General features: G+C 43.3%; 3 protein-coding genes across 4 annotated transcripts in view; 1 reads left to right on the top strand and 2 right to left on the bottom strand.

Annotated features, from left to right (window-relative positions):
- The window catches only part of LOC142378116 (uncharacterized), a 10,373-nt gene extending 6,731 nt beyond the window's left edge, over positions 1-3,642 (bottom strand). The window contains exon 1 of the mRNA XM_075462346.1: positions 3,607-3,642. Coding sequence (XP_075318461.1) covers positions 3,607-3,642 — 36 coding nt within the window. The remainder of the gene's footprint in view (positions 1-3,606) is intronic.
- On the top strand, positions 3,604-13,235 carry fbxo10 (F-box protein 10). 2 transcript variants are annotated; one of them, XM_075462835.1, is made up of 11 exons: positions 3,604-3,711; positions 4,229-4,859; positions 5,047-5,862; positions 6,073-6,222; positions 7,114-7,250; positions 7,559-7,629; positions 7,715-7,867; positions 7,977-8,327; positions 8,406-8,713; positions 9,240-9,427; positions 11,995-13,235. In XM_075462835.1, exons 2-11 carry the CDS (start codon positions 4,275-4,277, stop codon positions 12,173-12,175), a joined length of 2,940 nt encoding a protein of 979 aa, XP_075318950.1. In that variant the 5' UTR covers positions 3,604-3,711; positions 4,229-4,274; the 3' UTR covers positions 12,176-13,235. The 2 variants fall into 2 exon arrangements, with proteins under 2 accessions (XP_075318950.1, XP_075318949.1); XM_075462834.1 differs by having other exon boundaries at positions 8,403-8,713.
- Positions 13,167-18,700, bottom strand: polr1e (RNA polymerase I subunit E). Its single transcript, XM_075462836.1, has 12 exons — positions 18,620-18,700; positions 17,554-17,657; positions 17,387-17,463; positions 17,220-17,305; positions 17,029-17,084; positions 16,790-16,934; positions 16,486-16,596; positions 16,267-16,363; positions 16,042-16,172; positions 13,910-13,991; positions 13,687-13,818; positions 13,167-13,448 (listed from the first exon to the last, which is right to left on the bottom strand). The coding sequence occupies exons 1-12, from the start codon at positions 18,681-18,683 to the stop codon at positions 13,283-13,285; spliced, it is 1,251 nt and encodes a 416-aa protein (XP_075318951.1). The 5' UTR covers positions 18,684-18,700; the 3' UTR covers positions 13,167-13,282.
- Positions 18,701-19,498: the final 798 nt, after the last annotated feature.

The following is a 19,498-nucleotide window of genomic DNA, read 5'->3' as shown; positions in this document are numbered from 1 at the left end:
GCCCAAGATGGAGGGAATAACACCAACTCTCGGTCGGACAATCTGAGGGGTGGGTATGAGACCTGAGGTAAATACTTTTGTTAGGATGAAAGAATTACATGTGAATAATACAGGCATAATAAACGTCATTAATAAACCTGAGTAAAATCTGATGGTCAATGTTATAACAGTAATATTTGCATTATTTCAAAAGTAGCATTCTTGTGTTAGTTGTAATCTAAGCCTGTGTTATGGAATATATGATTTATGAAGTTTCCGTTGGCCTAATAGCCGTGTGAACAGAGGTGTTATGCCGAGAAGTGCATTCCCATTCACGGAGCGCGCGTAAACCGTTTCAGGTGTGGATTATTACATTTATCCAAAAAAAATAATATTGAGCTGACAATGGTGTTTCATTCGTGCATCTTTTTTTCACATCTCTTCATGCAAATTAATAATACGTGTACAATTATGATAATCCGACAATTGTAGAGTTTAGAGTATTCCTATTCCTAACTATTTTTATAATATTGGACATATATTCAAAAGTAAGGGCCGTGACTAATACTTTTGTAGTCAACACGAAAGACGGTTGGATACATTTTCTATTAACAATCTCAACTCATTATAGCCCAGATGAAATGATATAAAAATGAACCTGAAACTATGAAATTTGGTTATTTTAATTTTATATACAAATTTGGACTGATTGAGATTTGCATCCGTTACTTCAATTAGGTAAACAAATTATGATGTAGTTATATCATATCATTCCATCACAGACTCTCCTTAAAGTATGACCAGCAGGGGGTGCACTTCTCGGCATAACACCGGCTATAAACATATCCTAGTTTAACGTTTGCTGGCTACGATTTCGCCGGCAGACACAAATACAGTACAATAATATTCTATTGACAAATTACAACCAATAATAATGTTGAATCCTACCTGTGAAAGGTAATCCCCCGACTCCTGTTCGCAACGTCTGTCTCAGCCTCATTAATGGCTGCTCCCTCAGTAATGGCCGCGGCCAGAAAGTCATGGCCGGTCGTGGCCGCGGCCTCGGCGCGCAAGCCCTTGCTGCACTAACCTCTGAATTTGTGACGGCAGAGTATGCAGCCAAGCTCTCTGTGACCCGTTCAACCCGGTCACGGGCATCAGAATCGGATATATTGTTTGACTCCACCTGGGCAGCTAACTGTACAGCAAATATGCACACCGCCCCCTACCGTAGCCTACATGATGGGTAGCACGGTCAGCAGGCGTGACGTCACTCTCCTGCGCCGCTCAGATTGCTTTTTCGTTATCGAATTGTGGGCAGTATTTTGCATGCAGACCACGAAAACGAAAAAGCAATGTCCGCTTTGTTTTCTTTTTGATTATGGCATAGAATGTGCAGTCTTGAAGAAGAAAATTGAAATGCAATAGGATGATTGATTAGTCATTTTATTTATGAGTCAAATAATGCAGCCACATTCTTAAAATGAAAAAGCATTTCTGATAATGCATTTGAATTTTCAACTTTTACATTTCAAATTGAATTTTGGTATCTATTTGCTGAGGCATATTTTGAAAATTAAATTTCAAATGTCTTTGTCCTTTTCATTTGAATTAAGTGAAAGAATGAGCAGTCTTGAAGAAGAAAATTGAAATGCAAATAGGATGATTGATTAGTAATTTCATTTATGAGTCAAATAATGCAGCCACATTCTTAAAATGAAAAAGCATTTCTGATAATGCATTTGAATTTGAATTTTGATCACGATTTGCTTCCATAGAATACAGGAGGGAGGAATTTCTCTCGTTGCTTTTCAAAAGAGAAAACAGATGTCACTCAGTTTTCAATGGAAAACAAATTCCAACGTTCATTTACAGTGATGTCTGCCGTTCATGACACATAATGTGAACTCATTCACGTTCAAGTTCTTTATTAAAAAACGTGTTGCGTTCAGTTCAACGTTCGCGAAAAAATGAGCGTGTTCAATGAACGCGTTCTTTTGAACTCGTTCACGCACAACACTGCTAAATAGCCTAAATATATGTTCAACTCATTTTTATCATTCTCTGGTCTGTAGTCGAGCAGGTCCAGCAGATTTAGAGAACTTTTTATCCACAATAATTACATAACCGTTGCATGATGCAATCAGTTTACTTATTGATGTAAATCACCAAGAGTAAATTCTCTATGTAATAAAATTTTGTTTGGAAAACACATTTAAGCTCTTCCTTTCATACCACAGCCCAGTCAGAGAAAAACGGTACTCTTGGCCAGTGAGATATGCAGAGCCCACATGTGCTGCAAACTGCTGCAAACTGCTGCAAACTAATTTATTGTTAACAAGTTGCGAGTGTCCCCTGCATTGGGGCCTCTCAGAAGACAACAGAACAAAAATTCAAATTAAAGCGATACAATGTAACTTCTCAAAAAGCCCACTATGGAGCTCCCCCTACAGGCTTGGAGGTAATGTACGGTTACACTGTCGTAAATACAACACCCTTTTGCTTTCACGTTTCACGTTTGTTTACGAACCGGCGAGGAGTCAGAAGGTGCAAGCTATGTCGACCGAGAAGGTAAGAGTAATCAAATGTACCTGGGAGCGTGAGAGGGGTCTATTTGTTTTTGCAGTAGGTGTGCCAGAAAGCAAGTCGAAGTACTTCCGCTTAGCTCCCGGGCCGGTCCAGCAAAGTTACATTGCGCAGTTTTTCCAACTCAGACCCCCGAAGGGCATAGGAGACAGGCCAATCGTAATATTAAAACTCATTCTAGCCGCACAATTTTTTTCAAGCTGTTATTTTAAGGTAGAAATGTTACATAGTATTGCTTTAAGTTATGATAAAATAAAATAAAAATCCTACCAAGGTCAAGGCAGTAGAACGAAAATGGAGCAAAATTAAAAACAGATTCAGGAATTAGTTGGTAAACCGTTAACAGAACTGGAAGCCTGTAGACGTAGAAAAAAATGTAGCAGTTGGAACGGGTCCAGTAAAATTGTCAATGGAAACAAACATGCCATATACGGTAACTCTATGCATATGGTTCCTGTAAGGTTTTTGTTGGCATATTTTAGATGTATAACTACATTAACCAAGTATCCTTGGAAATGTAACGATAGTATAATTACACAGTTTTATCATCTAATCTAGACTCGATGAAATCACTTATTTTTGAGATCTGATTATGCCATCTTGATCCCGACAGCTACCCAATCCTGATAACTGACTTGGCACTGCCAATAACGACCATGGAGGCAGTATTCATCAGCAAGTTGCGGGTCTTATTTGGTGTGGCGCATTAAAATCCTGAGGAAATTCCTTTCAAAATTAGACACTGGTGAAAGGCACTGTGACCAAAGTTTGTCTGGTTGCTACTGAAGGCTTGCCTGGCCATCTTCATCTGCAACGGTCCTGACCGCATATGCTCTCCTCCAAACATCCCAAGGTGCGCGCGCGTGTCTATGTGTGTGCGTCTTTAGGGGAGGGGGGGGGGGGGGGGGGGTTAACGTCAACGCCCACTTTTTGGAAGCGGAAGATGGAGATCTTTTTTTTTTTTTTTTGTCTCCTGCCGTAAACTGGTAGCCTGAGCCTGAGCTCCATTTCCATGGCACATCTGCAGTCATCATGCACTACTGAGAACGCTGGCGGAGGCTGTGAGGAGACCGCCATGTAGGTAGCTGGTGTAAACATCGAGCCGGCATGTGTTGATTATTCGAACTAATGGCGAACTGCTAAAAGGTGAGCGTCTCATTTCTCATGATGTTTGCAGCTAACGTTAGTTGCGCAGAGGGTTAGTTCGCAATACCTAGCGTTACCTCGCTAGCTAACCATCATTAACCGTTGTAAACTTTGAGGAGAAAGCTGCAGGCCTGTGTGCAAATATTAGTTGTCGCTGAGTGAAGTGAACTTGACAGAAAAATAAAAAATGTTGAATATTTGCTGTTGTTTTCCTACTTAAAAAAACAACAAAAAACACTGCTGCCGCGACACTGGACATTAGAGTGCTAGTATTAATGAACACAGTTGTATGGTGGTATGTATATATATATGTGTATATGTATGTATATATATGTGTATATATATATATATATGTATATGTATATATATGTGTATATATGTATATGTGTATATATATGTGTATATATATGTATATGTATGTGTATGTATGTATGTATGTTATTGTTGTGTCACGGTTGCGTGGTTTCCTGTTGCTGTAACTGCACGTGCGTGTGCACGTCTTACATGTTGTTTCCAGGTACTCCCCTTCGTCACGGTGCTCCTCAGCCGGTGTCTCTGCTGCCATGGAGGTGGGTAGCCTCCCCATGGAGCTGTGGAGGGTTATCTTGGCCTATCTTCCTCTCCCAGACCTGGGCCGCTGCTGCCAGGTGTGCCGTGCCTGGCGGGAGCTCATTCTCTCTCTGGATAACACCCGCTGGAGGCAGCTCTGCCTTGGTTGCCCCGAGTGTCGGCATCCCAACTGGCCCAGTCAGCCCCATCTTGAGCCCCCCTCCTGGAGAGAGGCACTGAAGCAGCACGCCCTTGCCACCCGCACCTGGACTCGAAATGGACCAGAGCTGCAGTCCTCTGCCTGCCTCCTCTTCTTCCGTCGGAGAAAGGACCGCAGGGTTTGGCACGTGGGGCCCGGTTGTGAGTTTGAGACCTTGCGAGGGGCTCTGGGGGTGGTGGGGCCATATGACCGTGTGGTTCTCCATCCAGGGGTGTATGAGGAGCAGGCTGAGGTGACGCTGAAAGTGCCCGTGGAGCTGGTTGGTTTGGGCCGACTGGGCGAGGTGGCCCTCCTGGTGTGTATGGAGCAGCAGTGCCCTACTGCCAGGTTGTGTAACCTGGTTTTCATGCCCCCCTGGTTCTCCACTGTTGTCTACAAGGTGAAGTTGGAGCTTGTCCTTGTGGTTTCATAGAGCGCTATGTCTCATTAGAGGTTTAAGATTGAAAAAAGGTCCATTCTCGCTTGAATCCACAAATGACCGAATCAGGTTTAATTCCAGTTTATTTTATTCTTTGTAGCTAAATCTCTCTGACTGCTATCACTTTTCTGTCCCTGCTCTCCTCTAGACATCATGGGGTCACATCCAGCTAGATAACTGCAACTTTGAGGGGGCCCAGCTGCAAATCCGTGGTCCTGGAACTTGCCAGGCTCGATTTTGCTCCTTCTCACAAGGCAGCTCTGCCCACTTGCTGGGCGTTGTGCTCAGTTTATTGGACAGCTGTGATTTCTCTGGAAGTGACACAGCTTCGGTGACTGTGGAAGGTCCTCCGGTGTCAGAAAGGAACTGGGCTTGTAAACACTTGGCTGCCTTAGCCAGGACGTTCCCATCTGGGTCTTGCAGCTCCCCCAAAGGCCCTCGGGCCAGCTCCACTGGTGAGCCTGACCCTCCCCATGGTAATGTTAAAAAGGAGCATGTGAGCATGGAGGACTGGAAGAGAAGGACAGGTGGAGATTCTGGTTGTCAGGGCACATTTATTGAAGATGGCTGGAGTGATGGTGAGCACAGTGAGAGAGAGGAGGAAAACCGAGATGGCGAGACAAATGACAATACTAAGAAACAATTTACACTGGATTACAAAATCCCCTGTGACCATCACAGCCTATCCCATTTACTCAAGCTCCGGGCAGATGGCTCTCTGCCCCTTGCGTCTTCCTCTGACCCCCCATCTGCCACCCCTGAACCCCTCACCCTTCAGCAAGAATTTGAAAGGGACCCTGGGGCTCTGATACTGGGGACATCGACCCTTGGCTGCATCCTCAGACGCTGCCTCTTCAGAGACGGGAAGGGTGGTGTACACTTGTCTAATTATGGACAAGCTCGGTTGGAGGACAATATATTCCGTGGGCTGAACTATGCTGTCCGCTGCATCCAGAACTCCACGGTAAATTAAATCCTTATACCTTTGTCTCTTATAAATCTGAATTATCATCCTTACACATTAAGATTTCTCAGGTTTAGGGACTCTAATGCGCAGAGCACCATTTGAGTAACATATCAAGTTAAGGAAGTGGCTTTGATCATTAGTAATTTAGCAGCAGATTCCAGTTCAAGCTGTTACTTGAGCTCCCTCTTTCTCTCTCCCCTCCTTTAGATTGTGATGCTGAGAAACGAGGTGTGTGAGTGCCGTGCGTCAGGTGTGTTTCTACGCCTGTCTGCTCGGGGCCTCATTGCGGAAAATAACATCCACTCGAATGGGGAGGCGGGGCTGGACATCCGAAAAGGGGCTAACCCCACCATTCTGGTAAATTACCATCTTTAAAAGTCCCAAGTTTTTAAAGTTGGAGGCATTTCTCAATAATTCTAATACAGCTTGTCTCTGATTTTTCAAAAGCATCTCATGACTAGTCGTTAAAGGGATAGTTTGCCACTTTTGACATGAAGCTGTATGACATCCCATATTAGCAATATCGTTTATGAACATTTTCTTACCCCCCACTGCGTGCTGTGAGCCGAGTTCCAGCCTCGTTTTTGACGTTGACGAAGGTAGTCCGGCTAGTTGGCTGGGGCCACAAAAATAAAGCGTCTTGCTTCTCAAAACAATATGCGTTCAAAAGAGTAATACATTTGCATCACAAATCGTTCTCCAGGAAAAAGTCAGACCTCACAATCGCTTGGTGTATTTTCTCTCCCTTCGTATCACTGCGTGCTGCCGCCTGCCGACAGCTGCACCTGTTATGGTGTTTACTGCTCGGCAGCAGGGGACTGCTCGGTCTGCACAGCATGCAGTGATACGAAGGTAGAGAGAAAATAGCGCCAAGCGATGTGAGGTCTGACTTTTTCCTGGAGAACGATTTTGTGATGCAAATGTATTACTCTTTTGAACGTATATTGTTTTGAGAGGCAAAACGCTTTATTTTTGTGGCCCCAGCCAACTAGCCGGACTACCTTCGTCAACGTCAAAAACGAGGCTGGAACTCGGCTCACAGCACGCAGTGGGGGGTAAGAAAATGTTCATAAACGATATTGCTAGATTGGGATGTCATACAGCTTCATGTCAAAAGAGGCGAACTATCCCTTTAAGAGAAAGCGTATCACCCTCTTAGCCGTAACCTCGTGGCATGTTGACTCTGCTGTAAACCTGTCTTAGTGTCGTATGCACTACTCTGTTTGTATACCATCTTTCATTCCGCAGTGCAACAAAATTCATAGTGGTTTTCGTTCTGGGGTTGTTGTTCTTGGCAACGGGAAAGGTTCTATTCGGAGCAACCTGATCTACAACAACAAGGAGGCCGGTGTGTATATTCTCTTCAGCGGGAATCCTGTGGTGAGGTAGGTTGGACTCCACAAACATCCAACTTTCCTGGGATTGTGTTGACCCTGCGGTTGCCATTATTTGGATATTGTTCAGTGTTCATAGTTTCTCGATGGGTGTTCTCAGTAGGGACAGAAGACAAAGGTTCTCAGTAATAAAATCAAAGGCAGTATTGTTTAGCAGAGAAACTGCGTACCTTCTTTCAGATATTTTGACTTCGAAACACATGCATTCCTAATAGGATTTTTGTTGGCTCTGCTCTATTCAGTGTCTGTGCAAAGTCTGAACCTAAGCATTTAATCCACTTCTCTCATTTCTTTCTTAGTGGTAATCACATCTTTCAAGGCCAGGCAGCAGGGATTGCTATCAATGAGAACGGCAGAGGGATGATAACAGGTGTGTCATTGGCTCTGCCCCGTCTAATTGTCAACATCACCCATCGGGATGACTGGATTCATCATGTGTGGCATTTTAATTCCAGAGAATGTGATCAGGGAGAACCAGTGGGGGGGCGTGGACATCCGCAGAGGAGGTGACCCCATCTTGAGGAACAATTACATCTGCTATGGCTACTCAGACGGTGTGGTGGTGGGAGAAAGAGGACGTGGACTTATTGAGGGAAACCATGTCTATTGTATGTCATTTCAGCCTGATAGTGGCTGCACTGATTGTTTGTACATAACAGCTCATCTTTAAACGCTTTTCTCCAAGTGTTTGATTTCCTCCTCGTCTGATTTCTTTAGGTAATAAAGGCTGCGGCGTGTGGGTTATGTCATCCAGCCTCCCCCAGCTCTTAGGAAACTACATCCTCCATAACTGCATGTATGGGCTGGCAGTGTTCTGCCGAAAGGACCCGGAGAACATTGAGGCCAGGGAGGGGAGTTGGCCTGGACAGGAAGGGATTGGTGGAGATGCAGGCATTGGAGAAAGGAGGGGAGTGGAAGGAGAAGGAAGAGAAGGGCAGGAGAACTTTAATGAGGAGGGCGAACTGTTTGCTTGGGAGAGCGATCTGGACAGCGAGGATGAGCGGCACTCTGCTCGCCGCTCCATCAGCGTGGCCCTGGTGGAAGGCAACTGCGTGAGCTACAACGGAGGTACTGAACCGATCTGTTGAACCAAATGCAAACGGTGGCGCTCTGTCTCCAACGGTCTCTCCCTCTTTTTTGCAGCAGTTGGCCTATATGTGAAGAGCAGCGAAGCCCTGAATGTATTCGCGAACCTTATAAACAGCAACCGTGGCCCTGGCATCGCCGTGCTGCAGAGCAGTCAGCTGACCCGACTTGTTACAAACTGCATTCTTAAAAATAGTCGAGGTGGTATTACAGTAGAGAAGGACTGCCGAGTTGAGCTACGTGGTAATGGCATCTATGAAAACAGTGGCCATGGAGTCCGGCTTAGTGGTAATGGGCAGATAGTGGAGAATGATGTGGTTGGTAACAGTGGATGTGGGATCCAGGTGTCTGCAAGCACTGATATCAAGGTGAGATTGAGTGATACACCGGTAGACTTGAGTACTGTGCAAAAGTCCTGAGCCTTCCCTTGTTTCTTTATACAGTATATTGCCAGCATAAATAAGTGCAATACGTTTTTTAAACATGGGCAAACATGAAAATTGAGCGCGTACAATTTGAACGAGCATGAAAGCCAATATTTAGTTTGACTTCTTTTATTCTTCAACGTGGCCTGAACACTCTTGGACAAGCTTTCCTGTCATTTCTTTAAGTAGTCTTTGGGAACAGTTCTCCAGGCTTCTTGAAGGACATCCCAAAGCTCTTCTTTGGATGTCGGCTGCCTTTTGTTCCGTTCTCAGAACTATTGCTCCCAGCAGCTTAAAAAGATTACCAGAAAGTCTGGCTCCTTGGAAGGAAAATATAAAGAAAAGAGGGATGACTCAAGACTCTAACATAGGACTAGACTTATTTCAGATGCAACAAACACAATGTACACATTACTTTAATACGTTTAGTGATTTATTTATTTTTTTCTTCTGTCTTTTTTGTCTTTAGATAGTGCGCAACCGTGTGCAACCAGCACAGGGCTGTGGTATTGCTCTGCTGGGGCAAGTAAAAGGTGTTGTGCATGACAACATCTTGTTCCAGGGCCACCCTGAGAACAAAAAAACACTGCTACACATGGACCCTGGCAATGAGAGCTGCGTGCTGTGCAACAACAGTATTCTAAGGCATAATAACAGGTAACTAAGCAACTGAAAATAACAGCGTTCAGAGGCATCAGTGGCCTCTGAACACACTTTTCTGCCTTATTTTTAGATGCCAAAAGACCTGCAGATTCTCTTCACATCCACCATTTTAACATTTAAGATCCATGCAATCTCCGTAGTCTCAAGATGGACACCTAAAAGTAGGGTCACTAACTTAGGACTCAGTCTGAAAAGATAAATGATCAGAATCTGCCCTTCATTTCCACAGTGATGTTGTGAAATTATGGTCAGATTCTCCTTTTAGGTATTTCTGTCAGATTTTTTATCATTAGTGTATGAATTCTTCTGTGGAGAAAAGTCGCTTTTTACAACTTTCAACTTTCAATCAAAGCTTGAATCTAAAAGTTCATCCATCAGGCAAAGCGAACTTTAGTGCTGTATTTGAAGAAGATCCCTCCAGGCACTGCTAACGAAGTTAAAGGGATACGCAGCTACTTTTTTTTAATCAGTCTTTTTATTAAGTTTTTTTTCCTTTTATGCATACAGTTTGTGAATACAAAGTGTTTATCTGGCACAGACATAAAATAATATACAAAAAATGAATCCCTACAAAGTAATCCCATTTAGCCCACCCAGGACTACATTCCTATCCCTGACAGAAACAGAGCACATTTTAATAAAATAAATTAATCTAGAGGATTATTGTAAATTTTGGAATGAGTTACCAGTTGAGTGTTGAAGAGAGCATCTAATTCTTTCCAATTTCAAACACGACATGAGGTCACATAACCACTGCTTGTGAGTTGGAAGAGCAGCACCCTTCCACCTGGTTTAGAACTGTACGCCTCGCTAACAATGAGCAAAATGCTAGTGCCTGTTTTTTAGAGGCTGGTAAAGGCAACCCCTCATCACTGAAGCCAAAAAGAGCCAAAAGAGGGCCAGGTGTTACTGCAACTCCGGCCAACCCGGACATCGTACGGAAAACATCTGTCCAGAACTGACCAAGAGCGGGGCAGAACCAGTACATATGACCCAATGTGGCTACGGCAGTTTTGCATTTGTCGCAGTATGGGGTGATTTCTGGATAGAAACGAGATAGTTTGCTTTTGGAGAGATGGGCTCTATGTACTATTTTAAACTGAATGAGACAATGGCGCGCACACAGAGATGATGTATTCACCAGTTTAAGTATAGAGGCCCATGTCTCATCCAGTATAGTCATATTCAGGTCTTCTTCCCATGAAGTTTTAAGTTTAGGTGAGGAGGTCTCTTTCATGGTCAACATTTTATTATAAAGCCACGAAACCATCCCTTTACGAGTCAGGTTCAATAATAGGATGGTTTCCAACAGTGTACACTCTGGTAGGGAAACTGAGCCTGAAAAGTGAGACCGAATAAAGTTTCTGGCTTGCAAATATCTAAAACAATGGGATTTAGGTAAACCATATTTGTTGCTAAGTTCCTCAAAGGATGCCAAATTCTTCTCTATGAAAAGGTCCTTAAAATGAATAAGCCCCCTCCGGTGCCACTCTAGGAACACCCCATCCTGAACAGATGGTTTAAAAAAATGGTTAAGTGCAATTGGACTTAAAGCGGCAGTCTGCAACTCTTTTTCAAGCATAATGCCTGGAACTGTCCGGGGATTCTGAAAGTAGTACATTAAATACCCCAATACAAAAAAAAACGAGTTCTCTAGGTCCCCTATATGTCCCGCTAGGTCCCTCCAAAGCCAGCAGGTTTGTTTACAAAATTGCAGACCGGACCGGTAAGAGGTAACCAATCAGGTTATGAGCTGGGCTCTGCTGCCTGTCAATCACCGATTGTGCACGCGCGATACAAGGTAGGCTCGTCCCCACGCTTATTTATCTAGACTATTGAACTTCATTACGGGCTTGTCTACTTACTGTGTCTTCCATGATCGCAAATGACAGGTGAGTTGATGAATGAGGAGTCGTGTAAGCGCATCTGGCGTGCACGTCTACGTGCACGAGTTCTCATGTGTTTTGATGGGGCGGGACAGGAAGTTGAATAACTTTTTATTTTTCGGTTAAAAAATAAGCATTTCTTGCATTTTGCGACTACGGAGGTCACCGTTTTCAACTTCAAGCGTTCTGATACATCATGTAAACTCTTAAAATGCCAAAAATTAGGACTTTACGTATGACAACAACAAATCCTGCAGACTGCAGCTTTAAGAGGGAAAAATCATGGAGTTCAAAGTGTTTCCTAAACTGGCCCCATATTTTCAGCGAGTGTTTCACCACAGGGTTTGAAATAAGGTACGCAGCTACTTTTAAACTGAACTTTTAGGTGTGTTTGAGTGGGTTTCCTTTTTTTTTTTCATACTTGTTATAGTTCATGATCCCTATTAATGCTTTCATGGTGATGTTTTGGGCTTCAGTTTTAACAGAAAAATCACCATACCAGATGGTTGGAAACTAGCTGATGAACAGAGTGGGACATAGCAGCATATAAAGTGTGACATCTCACAAAAAAATAGACTGAATATTGGCGTGAGATGTGCTAAGTACACATACATTTGCCACAATGTATTTCAAAGGAGTCTGAATATATTTGGTAAACTCTTTGACATTTTCCAGCTGTACATCTGCTCCACCCTGGGTTTTGGATAACCCTCCTCCTCGCCCGCTGGCGAGCTCTCATGCCGGCCTGTCCTCATCCCAGTATCCCTCCCGACTTGGAATCTCCATGACTGCCAGGGTCGGCGCTACGGTGGAAAGCGGCTGCCACAGTGGCAGCATGTTCTGCTCGATCCTGTGAATCCTGGCAAGCCAACGTGGATTCCAGTGGCCAGGCGTCAATGACTCCTCGCTTTTTAAACTGGCGTCTACGCTCCAAGCGGAGTCCTCTAAACTTTCCAACATGATGTCCTCCTCCTGCAGTGAACCGTCTCGAGAAGTCGAGAGACGCAACCGAAAGAGTAAAAGAGGGCCACCTGTCCTACAGTATGCAAGGACGGCAAAATCATTCTGTAAATCTGAAATCGGACTCGTTTTAATTTTCTGATACATTACCGGTGCGCCCGTAAAATACAGAACAAGGTGAAGCTTGGGCGCAGCACATTTGGATCTTTTCATCACCGTACATGTTTGACACGCAGATTACACTAAAGCTTTACCTTTAATCATGTTCCTTTTCTCCGTGAACTTGTCGGTTTTGTCAGTTTGCCTCCGGGACTCGGGTTAGTACGTGCACATTTGAAAAGTCCCAGCCGGAGTCAGAGGTTTCGGAGATGCCAGCTTCAACCATGGTAAACAAAGTAAAGCTGTGCCTTGTTGACTTTTTTTTTTTTTTGAGTAAATCGATGATTGTAGCTAGGAGAGCGAGTGCGTCAGTTTGAGGTGTATATGCAAAAAGAGAAAGGAAAAAAAAAACCTAAGGCAAAATTAAGCTTCTGCCTCTTGCACAGAGCTGTTGTTTCCTGGTGAGTCTGCAGTTTCAGAAAATGTCCTCAAAGTTGTTCAGCTGTCTTTGATTTTTTTTTTAGTTTTTATTTCAGTGGGAAATGTTACAGTTACCATTCAGGATGGTGACAACATGCTGCACGGTGACATACAATCACAAAGACTCGCTTGGTAACAACCAAAGAAGCAGAAAGATGTTTAGTGTGCAATACGTGATGTCTACAAATGTGCCTACACGTTTAAGCTGGATGTTCCGTCATCTAGAGGTTGTTTACAGCTCGTTAGTCTGCTTTTTTTTTTTTTGTACCTTCAACTTGTAAGCGTCGAGTAATGAGATCATGTATAGCTCAAAGTCAACCTCTTTATTTGTCTACAAAATACACGAATAAACAGTTCTTGTTTGTGACGTTTCCACTTCTCACAGTCTTCTCGTAGTCCTTTTCTTTCATTTCCTTTAAGGTCTTCAGTGCATTTTCCTCCGCTTTCGTCTCTCCATGAACTGATCGTATTTGATCAGAGGCAGAACAAGAGAGGCCTGTTTGTGGTCATTGTGCAGTCCAGCCTCCTCCCCTTTGCCCCGGGCTGGTTTGATTAAAGTCAGCCCCATTGACTTTGCGATCTCGATCACACTGTAGGTAAAAATATGCATCAGTTCTATGTTCAGAGTTCCTGGGACACACCTCGTGCTGACAGTTCAGTACAGTGTGAGGCATCGCAGCTATGTGTCTACAAGTAGAAACTTGACTGACCGACGCCAGAATAATATCAACCTGAGCAAATGGGACAGAGAGGACACTACTGGCTTGATGCTATTTAACCAGAGAAAGTTTGTGTTAACACTGCGTGTAACAAAGATCTTATTCTTACTTAGTCTCAGTAATTCCAAGGTCGCGGTGCAGTAATGAGAGGTCAGCCGTCATGTAACCCATATGCAGCAGCAGAGCCAGACTGTATGCAGCTAATTTGGAACGCATTGAGGTCGACACGATGTTCTGGACCCTAAAAAGAATGAAGATGAAGTTTATTTGTCTGAAACTGAAAAAGTTCTGGTTTAGAAAGTTGAAGCAGGAGGCCGTCCCGATCATCATACCTGCCATTGTTGAACGTCTCAACGGTGAATGTTCTGAGCAGTTTGGTCTGAATGATTCGCGGGCAGCCCTCTTCCTTCCCGACTGCACACAATCATGAGCCATTATTAGCTCAAGTTTACAAGCAGGTTTTTAGGTCCGTTTACATGCGGCGTGCAGACAGAAAGCTATGACAGGTTTTTCACATTAAAGTTTCAAGCTCAACGTGCTGCTTCATTTCATTGTAAACACACTGCTTCCATTTTCTATATGCTTCAATATGATGAGTGCAGAAATGCCCAAAATGTGCCATAATTTGGTTTTGAATGCGTTTAGAACAGATCTGGGGGGAAAAAACAGGGGGGAAAAAACAGGCGGGAAATAACAAAAGTGAATTTGCATTTGCAAGAAGAAGAAAAAAAATAGTGTTGCAATTATAACACAGAGCCTCTGTTTACTGGCTGTTTGAAGAGGGCAACGTTGGTTTCAATCGACCCATACCGGCAACTAAAAGGGAGGTGTGAAGACTGAATGACTAGATGGATAGTGACAAATAAGTAGCTGATGAGCACTTCCTGGTGTTTCTACTGCGGAGTAGAAAACACTACAGACCAGGACCTGCAGGCAAGTGAGAAGAAAGCAGTGAAATCGGACAAACAAAATGTTAACTTCTGTTTACTTTTGTTCAACAGCAGTCATGTTCTTAGACACCAATAAAAATGGTTAAAACGTCATAGAAATGTGCAATATGGACAGATTTGGAGTTAAAGGGATAGTTTGCCTCTTTTGACATGAAGTGTATGACATCCCATATTAGCAATATCATTTATGAACATTGACTTACCCCCTGCTGCGTCCTGTGAGCCGAATTCCAGCTGAGTTTTGGGGTCCACGAAGCTAGTCCGGCTAGTTGGCTGGGGGCACAAAAATAAAGCGTTTTGCTTCTCAAAAAAATATCCGTTCAAAAGAGTAATACATTTGCATCACAAAATCGTTGTCCAGGAAAAAGTCAGAACTCACTTCGCTTGGCGCTATTTTTGCCTCCCTTGATATCAATGCGTCCAATGTAAACTGTGCAGACCGAAGAACAGACCGGGCACTCCCTAGCCACCTAGCGATAGCTGCACCTGTTACGGTGTTTACTGCTCGGAAGCAGGGGACTGCTCGGTCTGCTCTTCGGTCTGCACAGTTTACATTGGATGCATTGATATCAAGGGAGGCAAAAATAGCGCCAAGCGAAGTGAGTTCTGACTTTTTCCTGGACAACGATTTTGTGATGCAAATGTATTACTCTTTTGAACGGATATTTTTTTGAGAAGCAAAACGCTTTATTTTTGTGCCCCCAGCCAACTAGCCGGACTAGCTTCGTGGACCCCAAAACTCAGCTGGAATTCGGCTCACAGGACGCAGCAGGGGGTAAGTCAATGTTCATAAATGATATTGCTAATATGGGATGTCATACAGCTTCATGTCAAAAGAGGCGAACTATCCCTTTAATACAGCCAAAGCCGACTTCCAAGTTTCACCACAGGCTCAGCACGGCAGCGCCGACACTCCAACAAAGACAGACGGGGTGGAGCGACGGGCTTCAGAAGATTCACATTGCCTAACCTACCCTGAACCTTAGGAGCTCAGTGGGAATGCAACAGGCCCAGGGTTAAAATAACATTTCAGCTGCTGGAAAAACAGCTCCAGACCGTTAAATTCTGGGCAATGTAGTCCGGAATACAGCTGGAGTTACAGGAAAAAAATTCCTTCCCCAAAAAATTTTCCCAGGTAGTGCTCACCTAAAACCAGAACTGAACCTTTCTGACTGGTCGAATATTCAGCAGTAACAGTCGGTACTGTTTGTGAACACAACATTCAATCTCTGCTCATGAACAAATCTTTTAGCCCTGAAAAAAAAAAAAAAAAAAAAAAAAGGTCCCAAGCTGGTTCTGAAGCGACCGTTTGTTTTACTGGCCACCGATCTAACCACACCAAGCGTACTGGTTGCTTCAACACTCCTTCCGTTCCAGAATGATAAAGACCCTTCTCTTTTGGCATCTTTCCGCTGTATCTGTACTCTGTACTCTGATGCAATCCTGAACTGCAAAGGGTGCGAAAAACTCTCCCGTCAGCATTGTATGAGAAAAAGAAAAACAACATCACTCACACTTGTGGGAGACGTTCTTCTGCCGTGCCAGCTTCAGGAGCATCGAGAGGTAAAAGGCTAAGCGTGACGCTCTGTCTCTGGCTTCTCCCAAGGTTGCCATGTTCTCTAGATGCCTCAAGACGCAAAGGCACCTCGAGTAAAAAAAAAAAAAAAGTACAAGCACAAATGAGAATTTTTGTCCCAGAAAGCAGTGATCCCAGAAAGCAGAGATCTTTGTTGACCTACCCTCCTGCATCTCTCATCTTCTGCAGCTCCTCGGGGGCGAGCGCTGCCATCTTGGAGCCAGCCTGCTCCAAAGCAGCAAACTCAACTGGACTCAGGACTGTTGGGAGTCAGTTAAGGGTGAAGACCAACTCTGCTGCAGCTCCAAAACCAAAAACTCTGTTCCCCACGACCTTTCTCAGCCGCACAAGCACACGGTGATACAGAACGAATAAAAGATACGTTCATCGAACGGGTAGACGTTCTCTCGACTGTCTGCATCCAAGTTGCAGGGAGGCAGGTGGGAGGTCAGGGCTTCCTGGGATTCCGTTTCAGCCACTTCCTGTTGAAGAGCTGACGAGGGACGAGTGGGGAGAAAGTTGATAAAATGAGACAACAGAAAGACAAAGAAGACCATTCGAGCAGCAAAGATATTTAGGGTTTGCTAATGCCATCTCTTTCTATGGCGACTTTGCCTGAGAGAATTCTCCAAAAAATGGCTCAACACCGCTGAAATTCACACAAATAAGAGAGAGGAGCAGCTTACCTGCCACACCCTTCTTGTCAATCACGGTGCTAGCAGCTTTGGCCACTGCATGCTGGAGGGTATCGCTGCCCACCTGGTTGAGCCTGCGGGAGCTCAGCGCTCGCTTTTGTTTGTTGGTGCCAAAGGCTTCAATCAATGAGTCAACCTAAAGAAAAAAATAAGACACTAGCTTTGTTTTTTTTATTTCTTGCTTGAGGACAGAAAAAGAAAAAAAAAGACATCAGGATAAATCCCTGTACCTTATCTCTATAGGACTGAGTAGCGTCCTGTGGGTTCTCGGTCTCTGTTGTCTCTCCTGGTGGCAAAGACAGATTAAATGGCGTCTCCCAACATCTTTTTTTGTCAGTTGAGACTGATTTGGCATATGCTGGTTGGCAATGATGTTTCGTTGTCACTGCGAGCATGTGCTGGCGACGACTTTTCTCTTTACCTGGTATGACAGGCTTCATGTTGAACATCTGAGCGCAGTGCACCTCCATTTGCGCGGCCTGTCTGTTCAACACGCCAACATAATATCTGAAGGGGCACACAATTAATCACTCCTCTTTTACAAAGAAAAATAGCCGTAATGTATCAAAATATACTACATTCACATACTTGCAAAGATTGTTGCATTTCAACGATGACTCTCCGAAATTCTGTCCAACATAGGACAACCTGTCTGATTCCGCAACCTCAACAGAGGAGAACAGAGGGAACAAAGTCACTGAATGCTGAGAGCAATGCGACGCAACCTGTGTCACACAGCACATCATCTTCCTCACCACTATCCGCATGCTCCTTTTCCTCGGGTTGGTTTCATCTGTGTTCTTGAAGATGGTGAAATCCAGTTTGTCTGCATTTTGGACGCAGCCGTTTGAAAAGCGGACTGTACACGGGAAACACAAAGGTGAACGGGTCATCACATTATCCATATCATGTTCGTAAACTCCCAGATGTATTGGGGATATGCAGAGCCGGCCCAAGGCATAAGCCAACTACGCGGTCGCTTAGGGCCCCCACGCCACCAGGGGGCCCCAGAGAGCACCGAGATGTTGTGATAAAAAAGTAAATATATACATGAAATTAAAATAACATTGAATAATTTCAACGAAATTGTATTGCACCAGAAAAAAATAAAATAATTTTGACAAAATACTAATACTAGGTTCATTTATGCCTCCTGTTGGCTGCTGCCACCGTTGGGCAAAATTATTTAAGTATTGTATTTATTATTTAATTTTGATTATAACTTTATTTTTCTGTAAGATAATGTGAATGTCATTTGATTCTATTTTGTATTTGGATTTTGAACATTTTGCACACCATTGCACATCTGAAAGAAATTAAACTATTTAACGTGTTTACTATAAATGCAGTCTCCAGCCTGCTGATGTTACTTTCAAATAGTTAAATTAATGAGCCATACTTATACATCACTCTTTATGTAGAAGTTAATTAAACCATATTTATGAGTTTGCTATCCCTTTAAGGTTAAAAACAAGAATGACACCTGTATAATGTAAGATGATTACAAATAATGCTAATGATTGTGGGTCCGTTATACACATAACAGTGTAGCCTATGGAATAATGAGGCATCTGGAGCTGAGGTGATGGTAGGGGGGGCCCAAATGAAATTCTACTTAAGGCCCCATAAAGGCTTGGGCCGGCCCTGGGGATATGTGAGAACACGGTCAACACGGTCCTGGTAGAGAGCGGCACGTCCACGTGTGCGCGCACAGCATTGTTTAAACAGTGCCGCTAAGCTCGACACAACACCCGCTGTCACTGTTGCGGTTAGAATTATTCTTAAAGCGCTTTCAATGTGAAATAAATGTCAGATAGTCACCAATAACGGCTTTGTCGGAATCCGTCTCTTCTCCGCAGCACACCAAGGAGCAGGAGGCAGCCATGACAGTTTTCGTGTGTGCCAGCCAGGATGTTTCCTTCCGCTATACTTCCGTTTTCGTCAAAACTATTTATTTCAGCACAACAGGGCTAATTCCAAGCTTCTTTAATAATAATTCAAGATTTGCTATCGTGACTCTGTTTCATGTTACAGAGTATGGGATGGCATTTCTGTCACTGAAAAAAATAGTGTGAAATAATAACGTTCCAAGACGTCAAAATCCTGACTAGATATGTCAGACTTCCCACTTAATGTTTCAGTATTTTTTTTAAATATATATTTGGTCACAATTCCAGATGCAAATTCAGTTTTGAGATTTTCTCATTTAAAAATTTCGAGATGCAAAGTTAGAATATTGAGACATTCTGCTAAATGCTAAGTCAGAATTAGCTTCGAATTTAAATTAAATGAATTGAAATAGAAATAGGCATTCAGTTTTTAAACCTTTTCCCATTATTTGATTTTTAGACCACTTTTCAGTATTTAATTTCAACTTCAAAACCTCAGTTATGACCCAATTTAGATTTGAAATGAATTTCCATTATTGCTATTAGTGGAAAAAAATGAAGGAAAAAAAGATGAATTGAATTGTATTATTACAGCCCAATATCTCATTCTGTTTAGTTTACAGGGCTTCTGTTTAATTAAATAGGCACAGCATTAGTGTTTGTGTCAATAGATGTATGAAACATATTTTTAAGTGCTTTATAGAGCACAGAAACGGTTAAAAACTTGCCGTAATAAGAGAGGACCATTTACCAATTTTGATAAAGGAAAGACATTTTGAATGTGTATTTTCTTCACACTGATGAAAAACTT

Source organism: Odontesthes bonariensis, chromosome 4 (assembly GCF_027942865.1).
Source record: "Odontesthes bonariensis isolate fOdoBon6 chromosome 4, fOdoBon6.hap1, whole genome shotgun sequence".
NCBI lineage: Eukaryota > Metazoa > Chordata > Actinopteri > Atheriniformes > Atherinopsidae > Odontesthes > Odontesthes bonariensis.
Note: the sequence above shows the minus strand (reverse complement) of the source record. Positions and strands in the feature narration are given on the sequence as shown.

What these genes read in the sequence shown, in the direction of transcription:
- fbxo10 (XM_075462834.1), top strand. Translation starts at nt 4,275, where the DNA reads ATGGAGGTGGGTAGCCTCCCCATGGAGCTGTGGAGGGTTATCTTGGCC. An exon ending in GCTGCATCCAGAACTCCACG is followed by an intron (nt 5,863 to 6,072) that starts GTAAATTAAATC and finishes CCCCTCCTTTAG; the next exon opens with ATTGTGATGCTGAGAAACGA. An exon ending in ATTCTAAGGCATAATAACAG is followed by an intron (nt 9,428 to 11,994) that starts GTAACTAAGCAA and finishes GACATTTTCCAG; the next exon opens with CTGTACATCTGCTCCACCCT.
- polr1e (XM_075462836.1), bottom strand. Translation starts at nt 18,683, where the DNA reads ATGGCTGCCTCCTGCTCCTTGGTGTGCTGCGGAGAAGAGACGGATTCC. An exon ending in TTCCGACAAAGCCGTTATTG is followed by an intron (nt 17,658 to 18,619) that starts GTGACTATCTGA and finishes TCCCGTGTACAG; the next exon opens with TCCGCTTTTCAAACGGCTGC. An exon ending in GAGACGTTCAACAATGGCAG is followed by an intron (nt 13,819 to 13,909) that starts GTATGATGATCG and finishes CATTCTTTTTAG; the next exon opens with GGTCCAGAACATCGTGTCGA.